The sequence below is a fragment of the Quercus lobata genome, chromosome 11, assembly GCF_001633185.2.
Source record: "Quercus lobata isolate SW786 chromosome 11, ValleyOak3.0 Primary Assembly, whole genome shotgun sequence".
Lineage (NCBI taxonomy): Eukaryota > Viridiplantae > Streptophyta > Magnoliopsida > Fagales > Fagaceae > Quercus > Quercus lobata.
This window is the reverse complement of record NC_044914.1, coordinates 25,884,472-25,906,276: the sequence shown is the minus strand read 5'-3', so window position 1 is coordinate 25,906,276 and position 21,805 is coordinate 25,884,472. Positions and strand designations below refer to the sequence as shown.

General features: G+C 37.1%; 1 protein-coding gene across 2 annotated transcripts; it reads left to right on the top strand.

Annotated features, from left to right (window-relative positions):
• The first annotated feature begins 4,626 nt into the window (after nucleotides 1-4,626).
• LOC115967906 (methylmalonate-semialdehyde dehydrogenase [acylating], mitochondrial-like) lies at nucleotides 4,627-21,468 on the top strand. 2 transcript variants are annotated; one of them, XM_031087062.1, is made up of 22 exons: nucleotides 4,627-4,796; nucleotides 6,564-6,867; nucleotides 6,979-7,551; nucleotides 8,956-8,985; nucleotides 9,078-9,172; nucleotides 9,389-9,460; nucleotides 9,552-9,713; nucleotides 9,812-9,890; nucleotides 9,968-10,122; nucleotides 13,213-13,276; nucleotides 14,828-14,907; nucleotides 15,219-15,284; nucleotides 15,518-15,568; nucleotides 15,691-15,842; nucleotides 17,492-17,582; nucleotides 17,835-17,915; nucleotides 19,956-20,033; nucleotides 20,260-20,295; nucleotides 20,394-20,437; nucleotides 20,532-20,610; nucleotides 20,959-21,049; nucleotides 21,135-21,468. In XM_031087062.1, exons 3-22 carry the CDS (start codon nucleotides 6,999-7,001, stop codon nucleotides 21,236-21,238), a joined length of 2,163 nt encoding a protein of 720 aa, XP_030942922.1. In that variant the 5' UTR covers nucleotides 4,627-4,796; nucleotides 6,564-6,867; nucleotides 6,979-6,998; the 3' UTR covers nucleotides 21,239-21,468. The 2 variants fall into 2 exon arrangements, with proteins under 2 accessions (XP_030942922.1, XP_030942923.1); XM_031087063.1 differs by lacking the exon at nucleotides 8,956-8,985.
• Nucleotides 21,469-21,805: the final 337 nt, after the last annotated feature.

Genomic DNA, 21,805 nt, shown 5'->3' with positions numbered 1-21,805 from the left:
AAGAGGGGAGAGTCAAATGGGCGTAGTCTCCTTGGATCTAGCCTCAGCTGCTGGAAGGCAAGGAGGTAAATGATGTCTACGGAGCTATCATTGTCCACGAGGATCCTCTTGGTATTAATCCCTCTATATTCAGCATTATAACCAAAGGGTCATTGTGGGGCTGCTTCACTCTCCTGGCATCTCCTTCATTAAAGGACATGTCCCAGTCTGTTCGTTGTTGCTTAGACGGAGGTATCGTGTGGACACTGTTTACCTGCCTCTGATATGCTTTCTTGAGGGATTTAAATGATCCTCCTGAGAAAGGCCCTCCTGTAATCGTCTTTATCTCCCCGATCACATCCTGTGGAGGTTGGGACGGGCGGTCATTGTAGGGGCCTTTTTTGTGTATTGCGTTGGACTGGGCTGCCTCCTGCGGTAATGGGCCCGAATGTTTCTGAGTAAGGGAGTTGAGACCAATCCAACTGTAACTCAACTTAGGCCAGCTTGTGCACAAACTATGCCTCGTCTGCCAGAAGTATGCTTACGGCAAGCAGAACTGTTTCAGATGAGTTACGGCAGATAGATATAATAATAATAACAAAACAGAGTACTCTGACTATTTAATGAAAAATGGCCAAGCAATCCCTACTTGTAAAACATAACTACAGTCGTAACAATGTCATTTACAAAGAAAGTAAAGGAGAAAGCAAGTAATGTGAACTAATCAAGAATGGGCATAAAGTCAAGTTTAAGTTTGGTCCGTAGAAGCAGAACCAAAGAGGGGAGAATGCCTCCTCTCAATGCAAATAATCTCCCAAGAAAATATCCTACCGTGGAGATTAATGACTTTGAGGGAGTTGGACCTGAATGGTTAATGCCCAAAAGGAATCCTTGTTATGTTTTGGAAGAGAGCAGGATTTGAAGGGGGGGAGAGGGAAATCAACCTACTGGTGCATGCCCATTGTATTATCTTTCTTTTTTTCTCTGTTTTCTCTCTTATCTTTTTCTTTTCTTTCTCTTGTTTTCTTTTATTCTGTTTTCTTTTTACTCCGCAACACCCTCTGTTTTTTCCCTCTTTTCTCAGGGCACGGCAAGGGTCCTTTTATAGTGCCTGCCGTGACCAGTTTTTTACCACTTTGCCCCTTAACTGCCTTTGTCTGGTCTGGGCATACTTGCCGACCACCAAAGGGTTCATCTGTGTGCCACTCACCCTTGCCAGACAAAGGCAGGTTTGTTTCATTCGTCAGTCCACCGTAGCACTCTTACCTGCCACGGCATAAATGCTTTCTCTCTCTTTCCCTCAAGGCATGCACCTAATGGTTCCCCCCTCAACCTTGCCTCCTTTGGGTGGCCTGTCATCCCAGTAGGACGTACCTCCCAAAAAGGCTTAGGCAGGAGCCACAAAATAGGTCTTTTCCCCTCTCTCCACCACAAAACCATACCCCTTTTATCTCTTACCTCTGACCCATGACCCCACCACGTCCCATATTGGCTGGGTACAGGCTAGTGGTGCCTGGGCCTTGCACGTGCTTTTCTTTCAAATATGTCCAAAAAATCTGCCTGCTGCTCATGCGTTTGCTGTGCTCTGGAGGCTCGCCGTCTGTATTTTTTGACCTCTTATGTGGACTTTTCTTTGTTTTCCCGCTCCATTCAAGAGCTGGACTTTGTCTGATGATGGGCCTTATATTTCTTTGGCCCACTCCTTGGTTTTCTTTATTTTTTGCAATGTTGTACTGTTATTCTTGCTGTAATAACTTAATCCTATTAGGCCTCTTTTGGGCCAGTCGTTTATTCCTTCTCTCAGTGGCTTGACATGGCCACTATTTTGCTTTTACTTATGGGCTATTTTGTCCCTTTGGGCATCCATGGCCCGTTTGCTTTCTTTGGGCTTCCTCGACCCATTTGCTAATTCCACACTCTCATGAGCTTTTTATTAACTTCATTGGGCTTTCCTGACCCAATAACCTTATTCTCATCCTTGGGGTTCATGGGCCTGCCATAAACCCCTTACTCTCTTAGTTTGCATTGTCTTGGGCCTGCGGCAGCCCTTCCTCGCTTTTCTACCTCATACATTGCCCATGGGATGCTACTTCTTTCTTTCAGGGCTTCTTTGAGCCCACTTGCCTCTTCAAGACCCATTTGTTTATTTCTTGGGCCTGTGATCCATTATTCCTGTCGCTTGGGCCCAATGGTTTTTTGCTGTCTATTTTGTCAATTCCTTGTTGCCCTTATCATTGGGCTTTCTTTCTTTCTGCCTGGGCTCTCACAAATGGCCCTCAACAGTCGTCATCCTGGGAAGAGGACCCATGCTGGCTCTTATTACCATCCTTGAACTTACTATATTCCCCCTTCTTCACATACTTCTGTAATTTCCCTTTCCGTATCAACTCCTCTATTTGCTCCTTTAAGTCCCTACAATCTTCTATGTGGTGTCCGTGATCTTTGTGGAATCGGCAGTACTTGTTCTTATCGCGGACGCTAGGAGATGAGTGTAATGGTCTTGGCCATTTGAGGTAGTGCTCGTCCTTGATTTGCGTTAAAATTTTGTCAACAAGCATAACCAGATGAGTAAATCTTACCATTCGAGGACCTTTATCATTTTTTCTCCTGTTCCTGTCATTGTTTCGACGATCTGGGCGCTCCCTCTTTTGTCCCCTACAATCGTCTTCCTTCTTTACCTTGTCTCCTGGTTTCTCTACATCCTTTATGGCTGCTAAAGCATCTTCAGCATTCATGTACTTCTATGCCTTCAGGAGCATTTCTGCCATCGTTTTTGGTGGATTCTTTGCGAGGGAGGCCACGAGATATCTGGATCTCAGTTCCGCTTTCAAGGTCGTCAGCTGCACCTTGTCATCAGCTTCGTCCACCTCCAAAGTCTCCCGAGTAAAGCATTTCACGTACAACCTCAAAGTTTCCTTCTCTCCCTACCTAATGGTGAGTAAGTCGTCCGTCGGCCTCTTTAGACGCTGCCCCCTTATAAAATGACGCAAGAAGGCATTGCTCAACTACTCGAAGTTGTCTACGGACGAAGTCGGCAACTTTGTGAACCATTCCCTTGTAGCTCCTTTGAGAGTGGTGGGAAAGGAACGACATAGTATCTCGTCAAGTGGCTATTGAAGACCTAGAGTCGTCTTGAAGGTATTAAGGTGATCCTGAGGGTCTCTGAGTCCGTCGAACGGCTCAAGTTGAGGTAAGCGAAACTTCGACGGTACAGGGCATTCAAGTACCGCCGATGTGAAAAAGGCGAATTCGTGGCCCTTACCATTTTTTCTACACTTCGATTCGTCTTCTCCTTAATGGCGTTCCTCAGTCCGTCCATCTCCTTCCTCATTTCTCGAAGGAAATCTGAATTCTGCTAGTTCGAAGTAGTTGGCCTCTGATGGATACTCCTCCTGTGGCTATCCCCTTCTCCCTCTAGGTTATCTTTGGACCGGTTCTCTTCCAGTTGAGCCTGTTGGACTTGCTGGAGTTGTAGCTTCATTTCCTAGTTTTGCTTGGTGAGTTCTTCAATGGTGGCCGCAAGAGCTTGAACTTGCTGGGCCAAGGCTGCAGAATCTGGATTGGGTTCCATCTGAATGTAGAGGGTTGATGGAAACTACGTTCTCAAATATGAATCTGAAAATGTCGTCCCTATAGACAGCGCCAAATTGATAAAACGTGAATTCATCAGTTGAGATGGGCAGATGGAACTGGCCTCCTGTCAGCGCGAATGTATTCTCTAAGATGGTCACCGGTGTGGTGCCTGCCACAACACCTCCAATGCCAAAGTTAGAACAGAAAAGCATTTTGTGAAATGAAATGGATAAGCAAGACAATAATAGGTGTTTCTTAGAGTGTGTATGTACCTTCTGTTGACAATGTGTGGGCTTTATATATGTGGCTTTGACTGCTAGCCGTTGTGGTCGTTAATGCCTTTCTTAGTAACGCCTCTTGCCCAATAATGGGGCTTTTAATAGGTCCCCAACAGTCTGCCTGGTTGGTTTTGTAACTGCCCAGGTCATCGATTGACTACATTGAATGATTTCCTTGTCCTCGTCAGTGATGACTGGTTTCTTCGTCATTTAGGACGACTTTGTCATGAGTGTTGGCTTCGTCTATGGGATGTAATCTCCTCATTTCCATCATATAATATCCCCTGGTTTAAGATAATAATACAAAATGTGTTATTTATTATAAGAAATGAGAGTATTAGAACTTAGAAGTATGTCATCCTTTCTTGATTGATAGTTTTTTATCATCAGACTAAGAAAATTTCAACTTATAGCATCCGCTCCAAAGATTTTACCAGTTAAAATAACTGGAACCCACTTGATTGACCTTATTATATTTTGACAAAGAGCTCTTAAGATCACACTATTTTATAAATCATAATTCTATTATATATTGCTTTTAAATTTTATTCTATATTCAAACCTAATATTATAATTATAGTTTATAGATAGCTCCATATAGTCAAAAACAAACCTAACGGATACTCATTAATAATAATAATCAAATTTCATATTTTAAAAAAATAATAAAAGAAAAAAAAAATCATATTTTAAACATTCCGGTGCATTGCATTTGCAAGGCTTATCCATTAGCTGTTACATAGTACTGTACCACGTTTGTTTAATCACTTAAAACTCTTTTTTAACGCATTCCCACGTAGGTCTAAAATTCCACTCTATCATGTAACGCCAAACAACGACTGTGCACCCATTGAGAATTCAACAAGTCAGTTGCATTGCATTTGCAAATTCCATTCACAAACCTCTCACTGCACTCTCCACTCACGGACCTACACGTAACCGAACTCCGGCCGATCGCCGTCGCCGGTTAGAATTTCTCTCTCTCTCTCTCTCTCCACCCTGTTTGGTTTCATAGAAAGTGTGGGAAAATATATGGAAGAGAAAATTGATATACTTGTTTTGTAAAGTAAAGTGTGGGAAATGTTTGTTCCAGCATTTTGATGCTTATGACTCTAAATTGGGTCCTCATATAACTTAAAATTCTGCAATAATTTATTTTCTGGGGTTGAAAAGATCATAATTTGGTGGGTTTTTTTTTTTTTTTTTTTGGTGGATTAATTTAAGGCTTATTAGTTATCTTTGTTTTACTTTTAATCCTATGTTTGGTGGCTGAGGAATTGTAGGAAAGAAATGAAACTAAAAACTTGATTCTGAGATTTTTGGTTGGTTATGATTGAAAAAACACACATGGGTTAGGCTCTAATTTTTGTGGCAAATGGAAGTTTTTCATGGAATAAATTGCAGAATGTGACAGTAAGCTAAAACAATCAATGATGACTATTGCGGTCAAGAGTGAAAATGTAAGACAATAATAAATGTAGGCCTGTTCTCTCCTTAGACCTGAAGTTTTCTTGCATAATTTTTTGTTTTTTTTAAATTTTATAGAAAAGATTAAGGTGGTTTGCCATTTAGTTTAGATGGTAAGCCTACAGGACATGCTTTAGTAGGCGTGGAAATAATCTTGTTTAATCCCATCACATCAAAGTGAAAACTTCAGATTTACAAGTGCTTCTCTTTACATTGGATGAACATGGTAAATACTTTCCGTCCTTTTCGTTTGTAGGAAATGTTTTCTTCCAGGCTTGTTTAATGCCATAATTCACCTTTTCTGTCGCTAGATAGCTTCCTTGGAGGAAATAAATGGGACCTTACCTTTTAGGGTAAATTGAACTTTCTCTTTCAACTTTGTTTGACAATCATTATTAACTATTGTAGCAAAAAGCACCTGTATTATCAGTTTAGATTGAATCCTGATGTATCTTTCATGTACGACATCAAGCGTATTCCAAAACACTGGTATATAAACCATCAAGTCTGTTAATCATAACATTTTTAATTTAAATTTGTGTATAAGGGGAAAATACATTTGATTGTGCACTATTTTTGAATGAAGTAGTATAACCTCATTTTCAAATTTAAATTAGCAAATTGGATTTTGGACACCTGAGAGTTGAGTCTTCTTGTCTGAAAGTTGAAATCATGACATTCATCAATTGTCATTATGAAGGGGTTACTTTAACTTCTAATTTTGTGACTGGTAAAGGAAGTGAGCAGGTTAATATCTGGCAGCATATTGTAGTTTTAATAAATTAGATAAACTATTATTAGTGGATGAAGTGGTAATGGTTATAACCTCTCACACAAGAGTAGCGTGCTAAGTTATGGTTCATAGTTTTGTTGTTCAAATGAATATTATTTACACACATCCCTTAATTAACTGCTGCTGTGTGTAATATATGTATGAGATGCTATATTGTTAGTGATTAGGAGAAGAGGTACATGCAAAAGTAGTACATGGTGATGCTTTCAAATTCTGAGGATTCTGTAATAGGGAGAAAAAATGCTAGATAGTGCGTGCGTGTATGTGTGTGTGCTGGTGTATCTTTTGTGTGTGTGTGTGTGCATGCACTGTGTGTCCGATGTAAATTTTTGAAAGGCATGTAATGGCACTAAATGTTGGTTTATACTTATTCCAAAAGGACTGGAAAAAATTGTGGCTATGCGCATTACGCGTATTTATATCTTGGATTGTTTGAAATTTGTATAATCTATATCAACTCCCTTTTTTGACAGGGGACTTTATAGGGTATGACCTCTTTTGTTTCAACTGAAAGTGAAATGCTGGCAGAGGAGGATATCAGTGCTGTTGTATGAGGTGTTTTTGTTAAACTTTTTCTGGATTCATGCGTTATGGGCCTTACGACAGTAGTTTTACAATGATATGAGATTCAATAGACATGAGAGGTGATAACAGTATTTCACTTCTGAAAATTTCAAATAGAAGAATGGGTTTTTGGTTTTGTTCTCAACCAGACATGAAGTATCTTATCTGCTGTTACAACCAGTGATAAATTTTTTGCAGCATATATATTTAATGGTAATTCCTAAAATTACTTTTCTTTATGCTAAGTGGAGCCTTGGTGCTCATAAGTTTGGTATACGATATGAAGAAAATTAGATGTAAGGTGATGATCAAGTCATAATGCAGGCTTTCTCTTGCGGTTATTGATGATGGACATTGAAAGCTGCACAGAACTGAATGAATTCCCACAGATGCTTCCACCTCCACCTGGAACATTTGTGGATCGTGAAGAACTTATCCAACATGTTGGGGACTTTGCCGTGTCCCAGGGATATGTGGTTACCATTAAGCAGTCTAAGAGGGATAGGGTGGTTGTCCTTGGCTGTGACAGAGGAGGTGTTTATCGTAACAGGCGGAAACCAGCTGATGAATCATCTGCTGAACGTACTCGTCGAAGAAAAACTGGTTCTCGGCTTACAAATTGTCCTTTTGAAGCTGTGGGCAAGAAGGATGATGGCTTGTGGATCCTTACCATAAAAAACGGAACACACAACCATGAACCCATAAAGGACATCTCAGAGCATCCCTCTGCTCGTCGCTTTACAGAGAGAGAAATTGTGCTAATTAAAGAAATGACAGAAGCTGGATTGAAACCTCGCCAAATTCTAAAGAGACTGAGGCAAAACAATCCAGATCTTTTATCAACTCCAAAGCATGTGTACAATGTTAAAGCTAAGCTCCGACAAGGAAACATGACAGGTGTGGTTTTCGTTTGAAGTTGCATGTCCTCAATTAAAGAACCAAATTTTCTTAAGCTCTCCTTTCTTTTGAGCCATTTTACTCTAGATAAGTCCTACTGAATGGAAATTAAGTGTTAATTTTTTTGTTCCCTTCCCTGACATGCTTGTGGAGATTTTGGAATTGGAATTCAAACTTAGGTTTAGGTATTGCCCTTGTTATTTTCCACCAGTGAAGCTAGCAGATATTTTCAATAGATAGGTTGGTTAATTTGTTGATATCATAGGGAATGCATGTAATGCAGTCATTGTGGTACCCTCATTTCCTAGGTTCAATATATTGGAGTATGTTTTGACATATTCTTCTGATAAAATTTAATAATCTTGATGCTGAGTACAGCTAAGGATAATTCAAAAAGGTATGGGTGCTTTTTAATGCTCACTGCAGCTAGTTAATGATTAAACAATAATTTCCACCATCATCCTGATGTACTAGGGTTGCACCCCTTTATGTGCTTTTTTGAACACATTCTTTACTTATCAAAAAATGTTTGGCCTGATATATGGTCCCTGAAGGACATGGTTGCTACATATTCTTATGAATCTCAGGACTAACGCTTGCCTATTTCTAGAATGGAGCTTCATTATGTTTGTCTTATGTGTATTGAATTTATAATTATTTATTATCCAGGAGGTCAGCTGGTTAAGTGACAAAATAGGTTCCTGAGCCTTTGCAGGGTTAGCCAATAGCTGTTGGATCCGCTATTGCCTTGTTTTTCTTTCCCCCCATTCCCCCCTTTTCTTGTGTTCAATTGATGCTAATGAATTAAATGACAGCAGGCTTGATATAAATTATTACTCATAACTACATGGGTAAGCTCCTTTAATAAATGTGGTAACTACAAGCATAATTAGGTACCTTTATACGACATCAGGAGATATCATCATAGTTGGCCAATTACTAATTGCCATTCCCAGGTCAGAGAGCTGTCCCAAAGGCTATATGATTCTATTTTTTAATTGCTGAATCTCTTCATACTCTTTGGTTATGCTTGGGAATTTCATTTCCAAATGAGGAAGTTCTGGCTGTCTATAGTATTGAGGATTGTTGCCTTCATCAATTTTTGGATGGTTTTGGAATTCAGGTTAAACTTTAACTGTTGATTTTTTTATTTTTTTGGATAGGTAATAAGAATTTTATTGATATAAAAGATCATCGTGTTCACGATGATGAACACTCTGAAAAGAAAAAATGACTGCTTATGGCCATATGAGTTCAGAATTGTTAGAATTAAAAATGGAACCTTTTTTCCCTTTTCCCTTTTGGTTTCTTCGGAGGGCATTATTTAAGTAAACATTGTAACTCTGTTGTTTATAAGATGATTAGTCTGAGAGAGTAACAATCAATTTTTTGCCCTCTTTTCAGTTGAAACCCTTAGAAATTCTCTGCAAATCAGTAAGTATATGTACAACCTATAGCAAAAATTTATTTAAAAAAGAAAGTGTGTCAGTTTCCTTACAGTGGAAGATGGCGTGCTTATGTTGCAGTGAGGAACTTCAAGCCATTGAGACCTCAGAAGTCTGCTGTAAGAAACAATTATCTAGCAGTTACCGAGCCATCTTGGAGGCAGCGCAACCCTCCGGTAAGCTTTGATGTTACTCTGCTCAAGAAGTCTTATCCTTACTACTTGGAGGAGAGGAAACCGTTAAAAAGAAAATGGAAATAATCTATTTCTGTTAATGCCTCCTGAATTGCTCTGTCTTCTCTCTTTCTTTCTCTATTCCACCCCCCCCTCCCTGGCCTTTCTTTTCATTGGGGTTTTTTCTTACTGTATTCTTTTTCTTGTAATGTATATCAGAGGGTTCCCAATCTCATTGGAGGTAGATTTGTCGATTCACAATCATTTGTATCTATTGATGTTTTGAACCCTGTAAGTGTAATATATGCCTTTAAAATCTAATTTTCCAGTATTTTTGTATCAATTTTAAGTCAATAAATCTTCTTTTTTCCCTAATTGATAGGCAACACAACAAGTTATTTCTCAAGTTCCTTTAACTACAAATGAGGAATTCAAAGCCGCAGTATTTGCAGCAAAACGGGCTTTTCCATTGTGGAGAAACACACCCATTGCGGCTCGTCAGCGCATCATGTTCAAGTTCCAAGAGCTAATTCGCAGAGACATTGTTAGTGATCGGGACTTCTTTGTTTGACTCAAGTCAAGTTATGAATTTTTTGTTGATCTGTTATTAGTTAATATTTATCTTACCAATCTTTTTTCTAGGATAAGCTTGCTATGAATATTACTGCTGAGCATGGAAAGACATTAAAGGATGCCCATGGTGATGTGTTACGTGGGCTAGGTTAGTCTTTTTGTGGTCTTTAAAAGCTCAATAGGTGTTGGTTATGCTCTTACAAGGTTTTTGATTATCATTCATAGAGGAGGTGGAACATGCTTGTGGATTGGCAACCCTTCAAATGGGGGAATTTGTTTCCAACGTATCTAATGGTATTGACACCTACAGCATTAGAGAGCCACTTGGTGTTTGTGCTGGGATTTGCCCCTTTGACTTTCCGGCTATGATTCCTTTATGGGTAAGCTCACTATACTTCTGTTTTCACTATTTATTTGCTCTTTGGTTCTACGCTGTAGTTTTTGGTCTAGGCTGTGTGCTCTTTTTCTGCTTATGAATTCGGTTGTGTATATCACTCATGTTGCCATTTAGAGAACAAGTTTGTTGTTTAAATCATGTTGGGACAGTTATTTATCTAATATTATTTTTAGTGTGCTTTTCTCTCTTCTTCTTTTTTTGTTTTGTTTTGTTTTTTATTTTTTATTTTATTTTTAAATATTTTATATCTTAAACAAAAGAAAGAGAAAAAAAGGGGGGGGGGGTATGTGCTCTTTATTGTTGGATTTTGTCAGGTGCATGAAGACTTTTGTGAGTTTTTTTTTTTTGAGAAGAAAGACTTTTGTGAGTTAATCAGGGCTTATTCAACTGCCTAGGAATGGCATTATGCTTATAACATAAGAGCTGGAGAAATATACTTTGAACTTGTGATTGGTCTCACTGACAAAAAAAACAATAAAGAGAAGGGGTAATTACATAATAAACCCTAGAGTTTGACGTTAGTTCCAAATTAAATCCTAAAGTTTTTTTTTTTGAGGAATTATTCATACCAAACAAAGGTTCACAAATCATTTAGCAAAAGCTGTACATCATCCAGAGACCTAGGTGGAACTTAATGCTCAAGCTTCACCAATCACTAACGATAAGAAACACATCCTGACTACAAACAGCCTACATACTCAAAAACACAAAGTGACTGCTGCAGATGCAGTAAAAAAACCTCTGCATCACAAATCTAAGTACTTTACACCCACAAAATAAATGGATCTCTTTGCTACAAAATGGAGTTGTTATTACTTGCTTAGTGCAGAGATGAATCCCCCAATAACAGCATAGCACCGTGTTCCTTATAGATTTCCTGAACTGCCCTTTAGCAACTACTCAGCACTTGACCTCCCAAGTCCTAGCATTGTGTTGACAATAACACATGGTATACAACAGCCCACATACTAATTTGCATATAATTTCCTTCTGACTTTCCCCTTTATTAATATATATATATATATATATATATTAATAATATTATGTAGATTCCAATCCACCAAGCTGGACCACTCAACCTCAGGCTTCCTAATCAAACAACTCTTCATCACATCCTCCTAGATTGTCTTAGAAAACCCATACCTAAAGAACAGATGGTCCCTGCTTTCCACACAACCCGAACAATATAAATACGGAGAGGGTCACCTTTGTGGCTCCATTTGAGTAACCTGTTGCAGGTATTCAATATTCCTAAAAGTCAATCAATTTGTAAAAGCATGTCTTGGAGTTGCAGCTAAGAACTAGATCAATTTCCACCAATTTACTTCTAAAACTTGACTTTAATTTAACCTATCAAAAAAAAAAAACACTTGACTTTAATTTCATTCCAAGTTTCGGCAGTTGTGTACTCTCTTGATTTAGCTGGAATTTAAATAGGCTTATCCCTCCCTCCAATCCCAACTTGAGGAAGCATACTCTGAAATTAAATAAATCATTAGACATCAATGGCTTCTAAGTTCTAAGACCAATCACTGTAATGATCACACTAGGCACACATACCATCCCATGTGACCATGTCCAAATATGGTCAATAGCATCCCTAAAGGATACCACCAATCATGCCAGAGAGAAATATGAGAGTCTTACCCCCTTCAAACCTTATAAAAGGCCTTGCTAAGCTCTTAAGTTCAGAAGTTTCCTCCACCGCCAACTGCAGCTATGAGGGACCTTCACAGTTCACAAATCCTGAAGTTTCAATTGCATTAATTTTTTACCCTGTTGTTTCAAAAAATTTAGTTGAATCTTTAGTTGGCCTCTATTAACCCATGAGATACTGAGGGGTTCTAGAGGGGCTCACTTCCCTTGGAGGAACGTATGGAGTCTAAGGTATCTTGAAAGATTCTCGCATGGATAACAACATTGGATAAAATTTTAATGGTGGATAATATACAGAGATGACGTGTGCTTGTTGTTGATTTGTGGTGTATGTGTCAGAACAGTGAGGAGTTAGTTAATTACCTTCTTTTTTGTTCAGTGGCACAAGATATTTAGTCTTTTGTGTTTGCATTATATGGCGTATCCAATTAGGCCGAAAATGGTGATACTGGATTGCTGGCACAGAAGATTTCAATGTCATAGGAGTTCAAAGATATGGAAGGCTGTTCCTTTATGTGTAATATGGAGAATTTGGTGGGAGCAAAATAGTTGAACGTTTAATGGTGTGAAAGACCCTAATCATGTTATTAAGTAGTCCATGTTGTGATGTTTGTATGAATAGATGACTAACTTGGGTAGCATCCATTTGTATTCTTGTTTAGAGTTTTTAGATCTTTTGAGTTTGAGGTCCTAATTCTTTAGGAGTAGTTTGATTCACAATCTTTTTTGTGAAAAATCTCCTTTAGTGAAAAAAATCTTGTAATATATATGTTTAAAAGAAAAGGAAGATACCAAAATTCCTCCATATGAATTATAGGTAATGTTTCGGCACCTAAAAGGCTCACAAAATAGCTTACTCTCATAAAGTAAAAATAAAGGAGACTTGCCATTGTTAGATAAAATAAAAGTCCAGTGTGCATTGATTTTGAAACTACAAATTGTAATTGCAACTTCATGGATTTATTTGAAATCAAGGTCAGGTATTTTTTATTTTTTTATTTTTTAATCTAATTACCCCTTCAAAGAATTGCAATAAATTTGTCATCAAGATGGAGTTAAGAATGTTATTACTTATTACTAATTCAATATGGCCATCATTCTGCATCATAGTTAATTTTTAGTATTTTTATTGCATTTCAAACTTTATTTGGATTATGAGGTATTCCATGGATTGTTTTCTCTCATTTATAGATGTTCTCAATTTCAAGTCTTAAGCTGTAGTTCTTCATTTTATTTGTTTTTGGGGTTGTTTCCACATGCATATTGTGTACTTGGGATATGTTCCCATTAATACTTTCATCAATTATCCCCCTTCCCCCTCCAAAAAAGATGAAGAACTAAAGAAAGGTTCAATAAATTTTTCATGGGTTTCAATGGACCAATTGGAATCTCCCCCTACCTTTTTTTTCTTGTGCAGATGTTTCCTTTGGCAGTCACGTGTGGCAATACATTCATTCTGAAGCCATCAGAGAAGGATCCAGGTGATTGTCAAATCCTTCCTAGTATTGTAATATATGAGATCATAGAACTTTTGCTCCTCATTACTATGATGCACTAAATAGTAGAGTACAAGGGATTAATAACTCTCTTCTTTGGTCTCAAATGGCCACATGTAAAAAAACACCTATCTTGAGGAGGATCACTTCGTGATGTGTTTGGTGCTTGGGATAAGAGGGCTGATAGTTTATAAATTATCCATTTTGTGGTGTTGGTGTGAACCAAATATTGGACATATGTAGCCTTGCACTTCCTATATATTATAAAAATCATATAAAACAAATTCTGTTACTTATCTCAAAAAAAAAAATCATATAAAACAACGGGACGGAAGTTATACTTTGCTGAACATCCCAATAGAGAGAAGGGATAAGTAATGCCATGGATCTTGAACTTTGATCTTGCCTTCTACCACAGTGACTTCACTGTTGGGGATCTTGCCATTGATCTTGCCTTCTACCACTGATCTTTTTTTGTAGTTGGCCAGGAATGGTGTGTGGATGGACTAGTGGTGAAACTGAGCTAGATTTGGAGCAGCGGAGGTGAGGGCTTGACAGCATGGCATTTAAATTGATTTGTTTGGTTGTGGGTGATGGTGGTTATGAGGGAAGCAATAGTGCTGTTGGGGGAGATGATCTATGGGTTTAAATTGGTAGTGATGGAGATAGGTCTAAATTTTGATATTAACATGTGGCAGTGGTAGGTAAAGTAGATGGGTGGTGTTGGTCAATCCTGAAAGGATAGGGTCCTCTTCTCCCCATTATTCTTAGAGTTCCTATTATTTAAAAAAGGGAAGAGGCAAGGAGGTTGAAAAAAAGAAAAAGGAAATCATATCCAAACTCCAATCCTTTCATGCACTAGACATTGAAAAGGATATATTATGTCCCTTAATATGACATCTTATTTGTCAAAAGGGAATTTGAAGTATGTTGTTTTAAATTTTTCCTGAATTCACTGTATGTTATGGATTTTTCTTAACATCCACACAAGAGGCATCCAATTAAAGACCGAAAGGAAAGTGAAAACCTGATACCTAATACCTGTAACCAATAGGAAGTCCAAAGATAAATTTCAGTCTATGTGAATTGAAATTGTGTTGATTACATTTCATCAAACATGTGGAGTGCTCAGCATTTATAATATGAATGTATGTATGTATGTATGTAACTTTTAATTTTGCTGTGGTAGGTAAATTGTCAGTTTCTATTTTTGTAATTTCTTCATTTCTTATAAATTTCCTTTCCCATTAGGAAAATATTTTGTGCTTCCAATGACCAGAAAATAGAGGTCTTTTGAGATTCTAATGCTTTTATCTTGGTACGTAAATAGTCATTGTAAAAAATGAAAGTAAAGCTACCCGAGTAAATGGTACATGTACATAGACAAAGCTACAAGCAGTCTAGAAAGCATTCGATTCTAATGCTTTTATTCTTAAGAATTGGACTTACTGGCTCATTCGTTGTGCAAGCAAATGACATTAGTATGCACCCATCTGTGCTTAATAACCTTGTGTGTGTGTGTGTATACTTTTCCAGGGGCTGCTGTAATGCTTGCAGAGTTGGCTGTAGAGGCTGGTTTGCCTAATGGTGTCTTAAATATAGTTCATGGCAGCAATGTAAGGCTTCTAATAATTGTTTGTTTATCAGATTTTGTTCACTCCATTAATACCTTCCTTGAGTATGGGTATATGTAATTGATCTTTACATTAAAGCCATCAGTTTTTCCAATTGAATATGTTACAAAATTGTCTACTTCTGTTTGGTCTGCTATGCCTTATGATGAACATGGTTTTATCTTCGTGCTCAAGCAAAATTGTTTGATTTTGATGCTTTTATGATGCTATCTGCCTTATCACAAATGGATTTTTTTTTCTTCTTTTTCTATCATCTTTTAGCTTTTCACTTTCTTCACATTGACTTGGGACAGGAAATTGTTAATGCTATTTGTGATGATGATGATATTAAAGCTATCTCATTTGTTGGTCCAAATGTGGTAAGTTATTCCTTAGTGTTGACAATGATACACGTTGCAATTTGTTACCTCTATTTGGAGTTTTTTTGTTTTTTCTTCTTTGATAAAACAGTATGTCATTTGTTTTATGCATATCTGACAATGAGCAACATGGTTGTTTTAGGCTGGTAATCTAGATTCTTGACATTGTTGTTGGTCATACCATAGGTCTTTTACTTCAGATTGTTGATCAGTTATTTATGTATTGTTCAAAGGCGGGCACTTACGTATATGCAAGAGCATCAGCAAAAGGGAAGCGTATCCAGGTACTACTATTCATGCATATGCTTTGGTAATAAGCCTGCAGTTTCTCGAGCTTTGTGGTTGCTGTTTTATTAATGCAGTAGTTGAAGCCAATGAAAATTGGCTGGCTGACTGTTGTCTTCAGTCCAATGTTGGAGCAAAAAATCATGCAGTTGTCATGCCTGATGCAAGCATGGATGCTACTTTAAATGCACTAGTTGCTGCTGGTTTTGGTGCTGCAGGACAAAAGTGCATGGCACTTAGCACAGTTGTTTTTGTTGGAGGCTTAAATCCATGGTATTCTGCTTTGCTCCCTTGCTTATCTGTGTGTTTTTTGAGTTCGTATTTTTTGAATCCAAAATTTTTAACTTTGAGCAATGTGTATCTCTCTTTCTTAGGAAGGTGTTTCACTCTATTGTGACTAATCATATCACATCCTATTGCATTTAAGGAATCCACAATGAGGATCTCTATTTATTATTTGAATAATTTTAATATGTAATAGTAGTTTTATTGAAAATAGTTTGAGGGGCATTACAAAGTTCATGGGTATTGGGTAGTATACATGAGAGACACCAAAAAATCAAGATCTAAAATTGCAGGTCTCTAAAAAGTCCCACAAGGAGTGAAAATTTCTTTTTTGCTAACAACAAGTGGGGGAGGAAGGATTTGAACCCAGGTTCTCCTCATTGGAGAGAGCAGCCAGTGCCATTGAGCCACAAGACTCTTGGCGATGTTTAGAAATCCCTTTTGACTCATAAACTTATCAAAAAAGAGTCAAAACTTCTGTTTAGGCAAGGAAAGCTCGACCCTGTCAAACATTTTATTATTTCTCTTGCTCTCTCTCTCCCTCTCTCTCTCTCTCTCTCTCTCTCACACACACACACACACACACACACACACACACACAATGAATGAAAAGAAATCCATGTCCACTCACAAAGTAGTCTCAAGAATAAAGAATTTTGTTTAGGCAGGAAAAGTTCAACTCAGTTGGATGTTCTAGTCTCAATCTGCCTCTCTCTAAAAATACCCATGAGGCATTAAGGGGTTGTCTTTCATTCCACTACTCCTATACTGACTGAAGGACCCTTTGCAGAAACAAACCTACAATTCCAGAGCTGTCTGAGGACCAACTGCTTGCTCTCTTTTCTGGTTCCCTTTTTGATTGGGTTAGGGCTTGGGGACTCACATCTAATGACTCTATTCCTTTATTCCTTAGCTCTCTTCTTCTTTGTAATTAATGCTTTTTATGTTTTTGCTTTTTTATCGTTTTTGTACTTTGGACTTGCTGGTGCTATTTTGCATCTGGCAGTTTTTTTAATATACTTTTTCTTACCTATCAAAAAAAATTCCAGAGCTGTCTGAGGCATAAACCATGTAAAGCTAAACAAAGACAAAACAAAGACAAAACTAGAGACCACATCTCCCTGGAAAAAGAACAAGGACTATACATGATCCACCAATTAACTGTTTGTACACATCTAGCACTAATTTACATTGATCTTCCCCCAAGTTTTCAATTTATCAATAGTGAGATTCTTCCCAATGGCAGCTATTGACACAAAGAAAGCCACTTTCTTATGCTACTTTACCTTCCAAATGCCCTTTCTTGGATAACAAGTAATTAAAGCCTACTCAACATCCTGTGCTGTCTAGCTTATGTGGTAAAAGTCTCTCTAGTTTTAGACCCCCGGCATAGGTTATAGCCCCTCTTTAGTAGGCCTATGGTTAATGTATATTGTGCACCTAAATGAAAAAGGTAAAAGTAAATTTATGTTTCTAACATATGTTTTTTTTTTTTTTTAGAAATAAAATTTATTTATAAGTTTCTTACATATGTTTAGATTGATTTGATTATGGTGCTTCTTGGATTCAGTTAGTTGATAGAGATCATACGGCATGGTGTAATTGGTTTGTTGTAAGAAGACTTCATTATTTTCCAGGGAAGATAAACTAGTGGAGCATGCCAAAGCAATTAAAGTAAATGCTGGAACAGAACCAGATTCAGACCTTGGCCCAGTGATTAGCAAGCAGGTGGATGCATATTATTAACCATTGACCAATTTAGCAGCATTAAAATCATAAAGAGAGTTGTTGATGTGGCAGTAATTTTCTCTTATAATTCAATAATCATAAATTTTCATGACATTGTGTGCTTTGCATGAGGCATAAGTTTAATCACTATGCATTTGTTATTTTGGATGCAGAAGTGGAAGCACTTTGAGCATTTCTCATTCTACATTTAAATGTGTCTTATTTATATTTTCATATTTTAATTGTTGACAGGTAAAGGAACAAATATGCAAATTGATCCAAACAGGTGTTGATACTGGTGCAAATCTAGTCCTTGATGGAAGAAACATTGTGGTATTGTCTTATGTTCTACCAATTTAATCTTTCAATTAGGATAGTTTGTTTTTGTTTTTGGATGTCTTGGTGCCTCTATGTATTATGTTCTATTAATTGTTCTTTAGAAAGGATAAAGGATGCAGCAGAAAATTTTAAGTGAGGGCTGGCAAGGATATTCTCTTTAAGTCTGATTGTCTGGAACTAAATTCTATCATGTAGAACCTGGTATGTAGGGGTGACTGAAGCACTTGGATTCTATAATTAAACCTTCTTCAACCTGGCATGCCCAGTTATTTAGTCAGAACTCAATTTTGAAATTTTAATGAAGATTTTTCCAAAGAGATCTGAATATGTGAAATGTGTAAGGATTGCAGACAAGCACGAATGTCTGGTTGTAAAACATATGCAAGAGAAATGGAAGCAAAGAGTCATTATTTTTCAATTCAAACACAATATTAATATTTTGGGTAAATTACAGCAACTGCCCTAGAGGTTTTGAGAAATGTTAGGGATGTCCCCCCCAATTTCAAATTTGACACTCCACCCATTGAGGTTTGTGATTCATATAACAGATGTACTATTTCACTCTATTGTCATTACTTACAATAACAAAATTTACTGTTTTTGAAATAGATTCCCTTATAGACTAACCAAAGGAGTGAACAAACTAAGCAGTCCTTTTTTGCAAATAGATTCCCCCAATTTCAAATTTGACACTCCACCCTTTGAGGTTTGTGATTCATATAACAGATGTACTATTTCACTCTATTGTCATTACTTACAATAACAAAATTTACTGTTTTCAAAATAGATTCCCTTATAGACTAACCAAAGGAGTGAACAAACTAAGCAGTCCTTTTTTGCAATTAGATGAGTTGGATAATTAGATGGTTAAGTTATAATTATTTTTTATTTTTTAAAGTCACCATGTGTCTAATTAATCGGTCATTACAAGAGATAAATAGCTCAAGAGAGCTATTTGAGTCAGAGCTTGAAGGAGGATGAAAGATAGATCAAAAGAGGGGAAAAGGTACATAAATAAAGGGAGAAGCAGAGATAGGAAGTGAGAGGAAGAAACAACCAGAAAAAGTAATCTTGCTTCATGCTTCAAGGATATCTTCTGGTGTTCTGGGAAGATTCTTTCATTTATAATTTTATATACAAATGGGCTTATGAGAACTCAGGACTAACTAAAGGCATAAAAAAAGTCTTCAGACATTTTTTCTTAAATATATTTTTTAATTTATTTTGTTAATGATGTAAGCTGATGATTACTTTGGGGGGTGGAGTGACATTTTCAAAATGAGGAGGCAAGTCTTTCATATTTCCCAAAACCTCAAAGGAGGTTGCCGTAATTTATCCTAAGAACAAAGATTTCTTCCAAACTAACTTGGAGGAACTTTCTTTTAATCCATTACATGGTGGTTCAAATGATCATCCACATGTCCTTTTTTTTTTGGCAGGTAGTATCCACATGTACTTATAGTCACATGACCTATTTAAAAGTCATGTGACTTGTTTTGATGACATAATGAATCATCAACTTTGTATTTATCCTAATATTTTTAAGTAGGATAGAATTACGCCTTTTGGTGAGGAAGGTTAATTCCTTTGGAGGGGTTCATATCTAGAGCCCTTCACTTCCAATGGCTGTAAAATTGTCCATCATGACATGGCATGGATGACTTACAATTCATTTATGCTTTCACTTGTTAAGACAGAATTTATCAACCAAAAAAAAAAAAAAATTAGATACATTCCATATTAAGGAGTTAGGACACAACAATGTATTATGAGTCCTTATAACAGGTTGAAACCAGTATTCTTTCTGTGTAGCTCCCTTTGTTAAGGCCATACTGCTATTATTTTTGTTCCATAAATCACCAACAATCAAGAATATATTGCAAAGTTTTTTCCCTAAACACTTGGCAGTAATCAATCTATCTATTATTGGATTGTGGTATGAGTTTAAGAAGCTTGTTTATAGCTGCAGTTTTCTTTGTGGTTTGATAAGCGTCTGGACCTAATATATGGTGTTGATTTTTGGATGACAAAAAGGTTCCTGAATATGAACATGGCAGTTTCGTTGGTCCTACCATCTTATCCAATGTCACAACAAATATGGAGTGTTACAAGGTATCTCTTACAGTGTTCTAGAAGCAATCATGCATTGTAGTGGAGTAGAGACATGAACCTAATTGTAGACTTAGAGTATGTTTGAAACAAAGGGAGAGGAGCGGAGAGGGGAAAGGTGGCCATAATATGTTAATTTTAGTATTATTCTGGCCACCCTTCCCTCTCCCCTCCTCTCTGCCTCTGTCCGAACATGAAGTTAAATGACACTTTGTCTGGGATTCTGCAGGAGGAAGTTTTTGGTCCGGTTCTTCTTTGTATGCAGGTTGCTACAATGCTGCTCATCTCTCCTTCATGTTTCTTCAGTTAGAGTTGTTGCTTACCTGTTTAAAGATGTTAAGATACATTTTTCTTTGTGCCCAGGCAGACAGCATTGAGGAGGCCATTAACATTATTAACAGACATAAGTATCCTCAAATTTAGCTTCTCTTGGCCCTCTTTGTAGGAAGAGAATCCTTTAAACCTGTAATATTCTTATACCCATGAGTTTCCCTCTTACAGGTACAGCAATGGAGCTTCTATCTTTACCACATCTGGTGTTGCTGCAAGGAAATTTCAAACTGAGATTGAAGTTGGGCAGGTAGACGTCTTTTTGCAGCATGTTACCAGGCAAAAGGATAGGGAAAATATTAAAAGCCTAAATTTGGATAAACTACATGTGTTTCTTGTTTGGTCCATTGTCTTGCACTGCCCTATGCCCACTCCTTTAAAAAATCTGAAGTGCTTTCAATGGGTGGAGTTTTAGGACAGTAGTTATCTCCACAAATTTGGCCTGCATGTTTTGTTTGTAATGCTCACTGCATTAGTTGATGAAATTCCCTAATATTTGTTATACGCTGGTAGTTTTTTTATGAAGTATTAATTTATTTCTTCTTTAAGTTAGTTGTCATATTTTTTGCTTTTGTCACATGAACTTGGTTTGACTCAGGTTGGCATAAATGTTCCCATCTCTGTTCCGCTGCCTTTTTCCTCATTTACTAGCTGCAAGCCATCCTTTGCCGGTGATCTCAATTTTGATGGTAACATTTACTTCTTTCCACCTTTTTTAGAAGCAATCATGTAGAGTATCGGATAGTTTGAATTTGTCATGAGACTGAATTGCAGGCAAGGCTGGAATTCAGTTTTATACCCAGGTTAAGATGGTGACTCAACAGTGGAAGGATTTACCGGGCAGCAGTGGTGCATCCCTGCTAATGCCAAGTTCTTAGAGGTTATAATGGACATAAAAGGCAATGTATATGTATATAATGCACACATTTTTTTTTTTTGAATAGTATTATTAATGTGAATCTTTAATCACTGTGTAAATATATTTTTTAAGATCACCCAGAACACATGTAGCCTTTACATCTTTGTGTGTACCACAGGTGAGCACTCCCATGGCATGTTTGGATGTATCAGGGATTTGCTTCATATAATGTTATGTTCCAGTGTTCCAGATATACTGTTGTTATAAATTTTATTGTTATTATTATTATAGAAGTTGTATCCTGTTTATTAGCGCCATTTTTAGAGGTGTTGCTTTGAAACTGTGTTTAGAATTAGAATGGATTTTATGCCCCTTGTAACAAAGGAGGCCAGTCTGTTCGTCAGGTTTAAGCTGGAGATCAGTACAAAGTTTACATAAGATTTAAAGTTTGATAAAAATCATCAATATATATACATAAAAATGAATTAGCCAATGAAGCAAATGCATATATTAAATATCTATAGTTCTGCATTAATTATTTATATATACTGAATTTATATGATTAGTTTATAAGTTTTAGATAAAT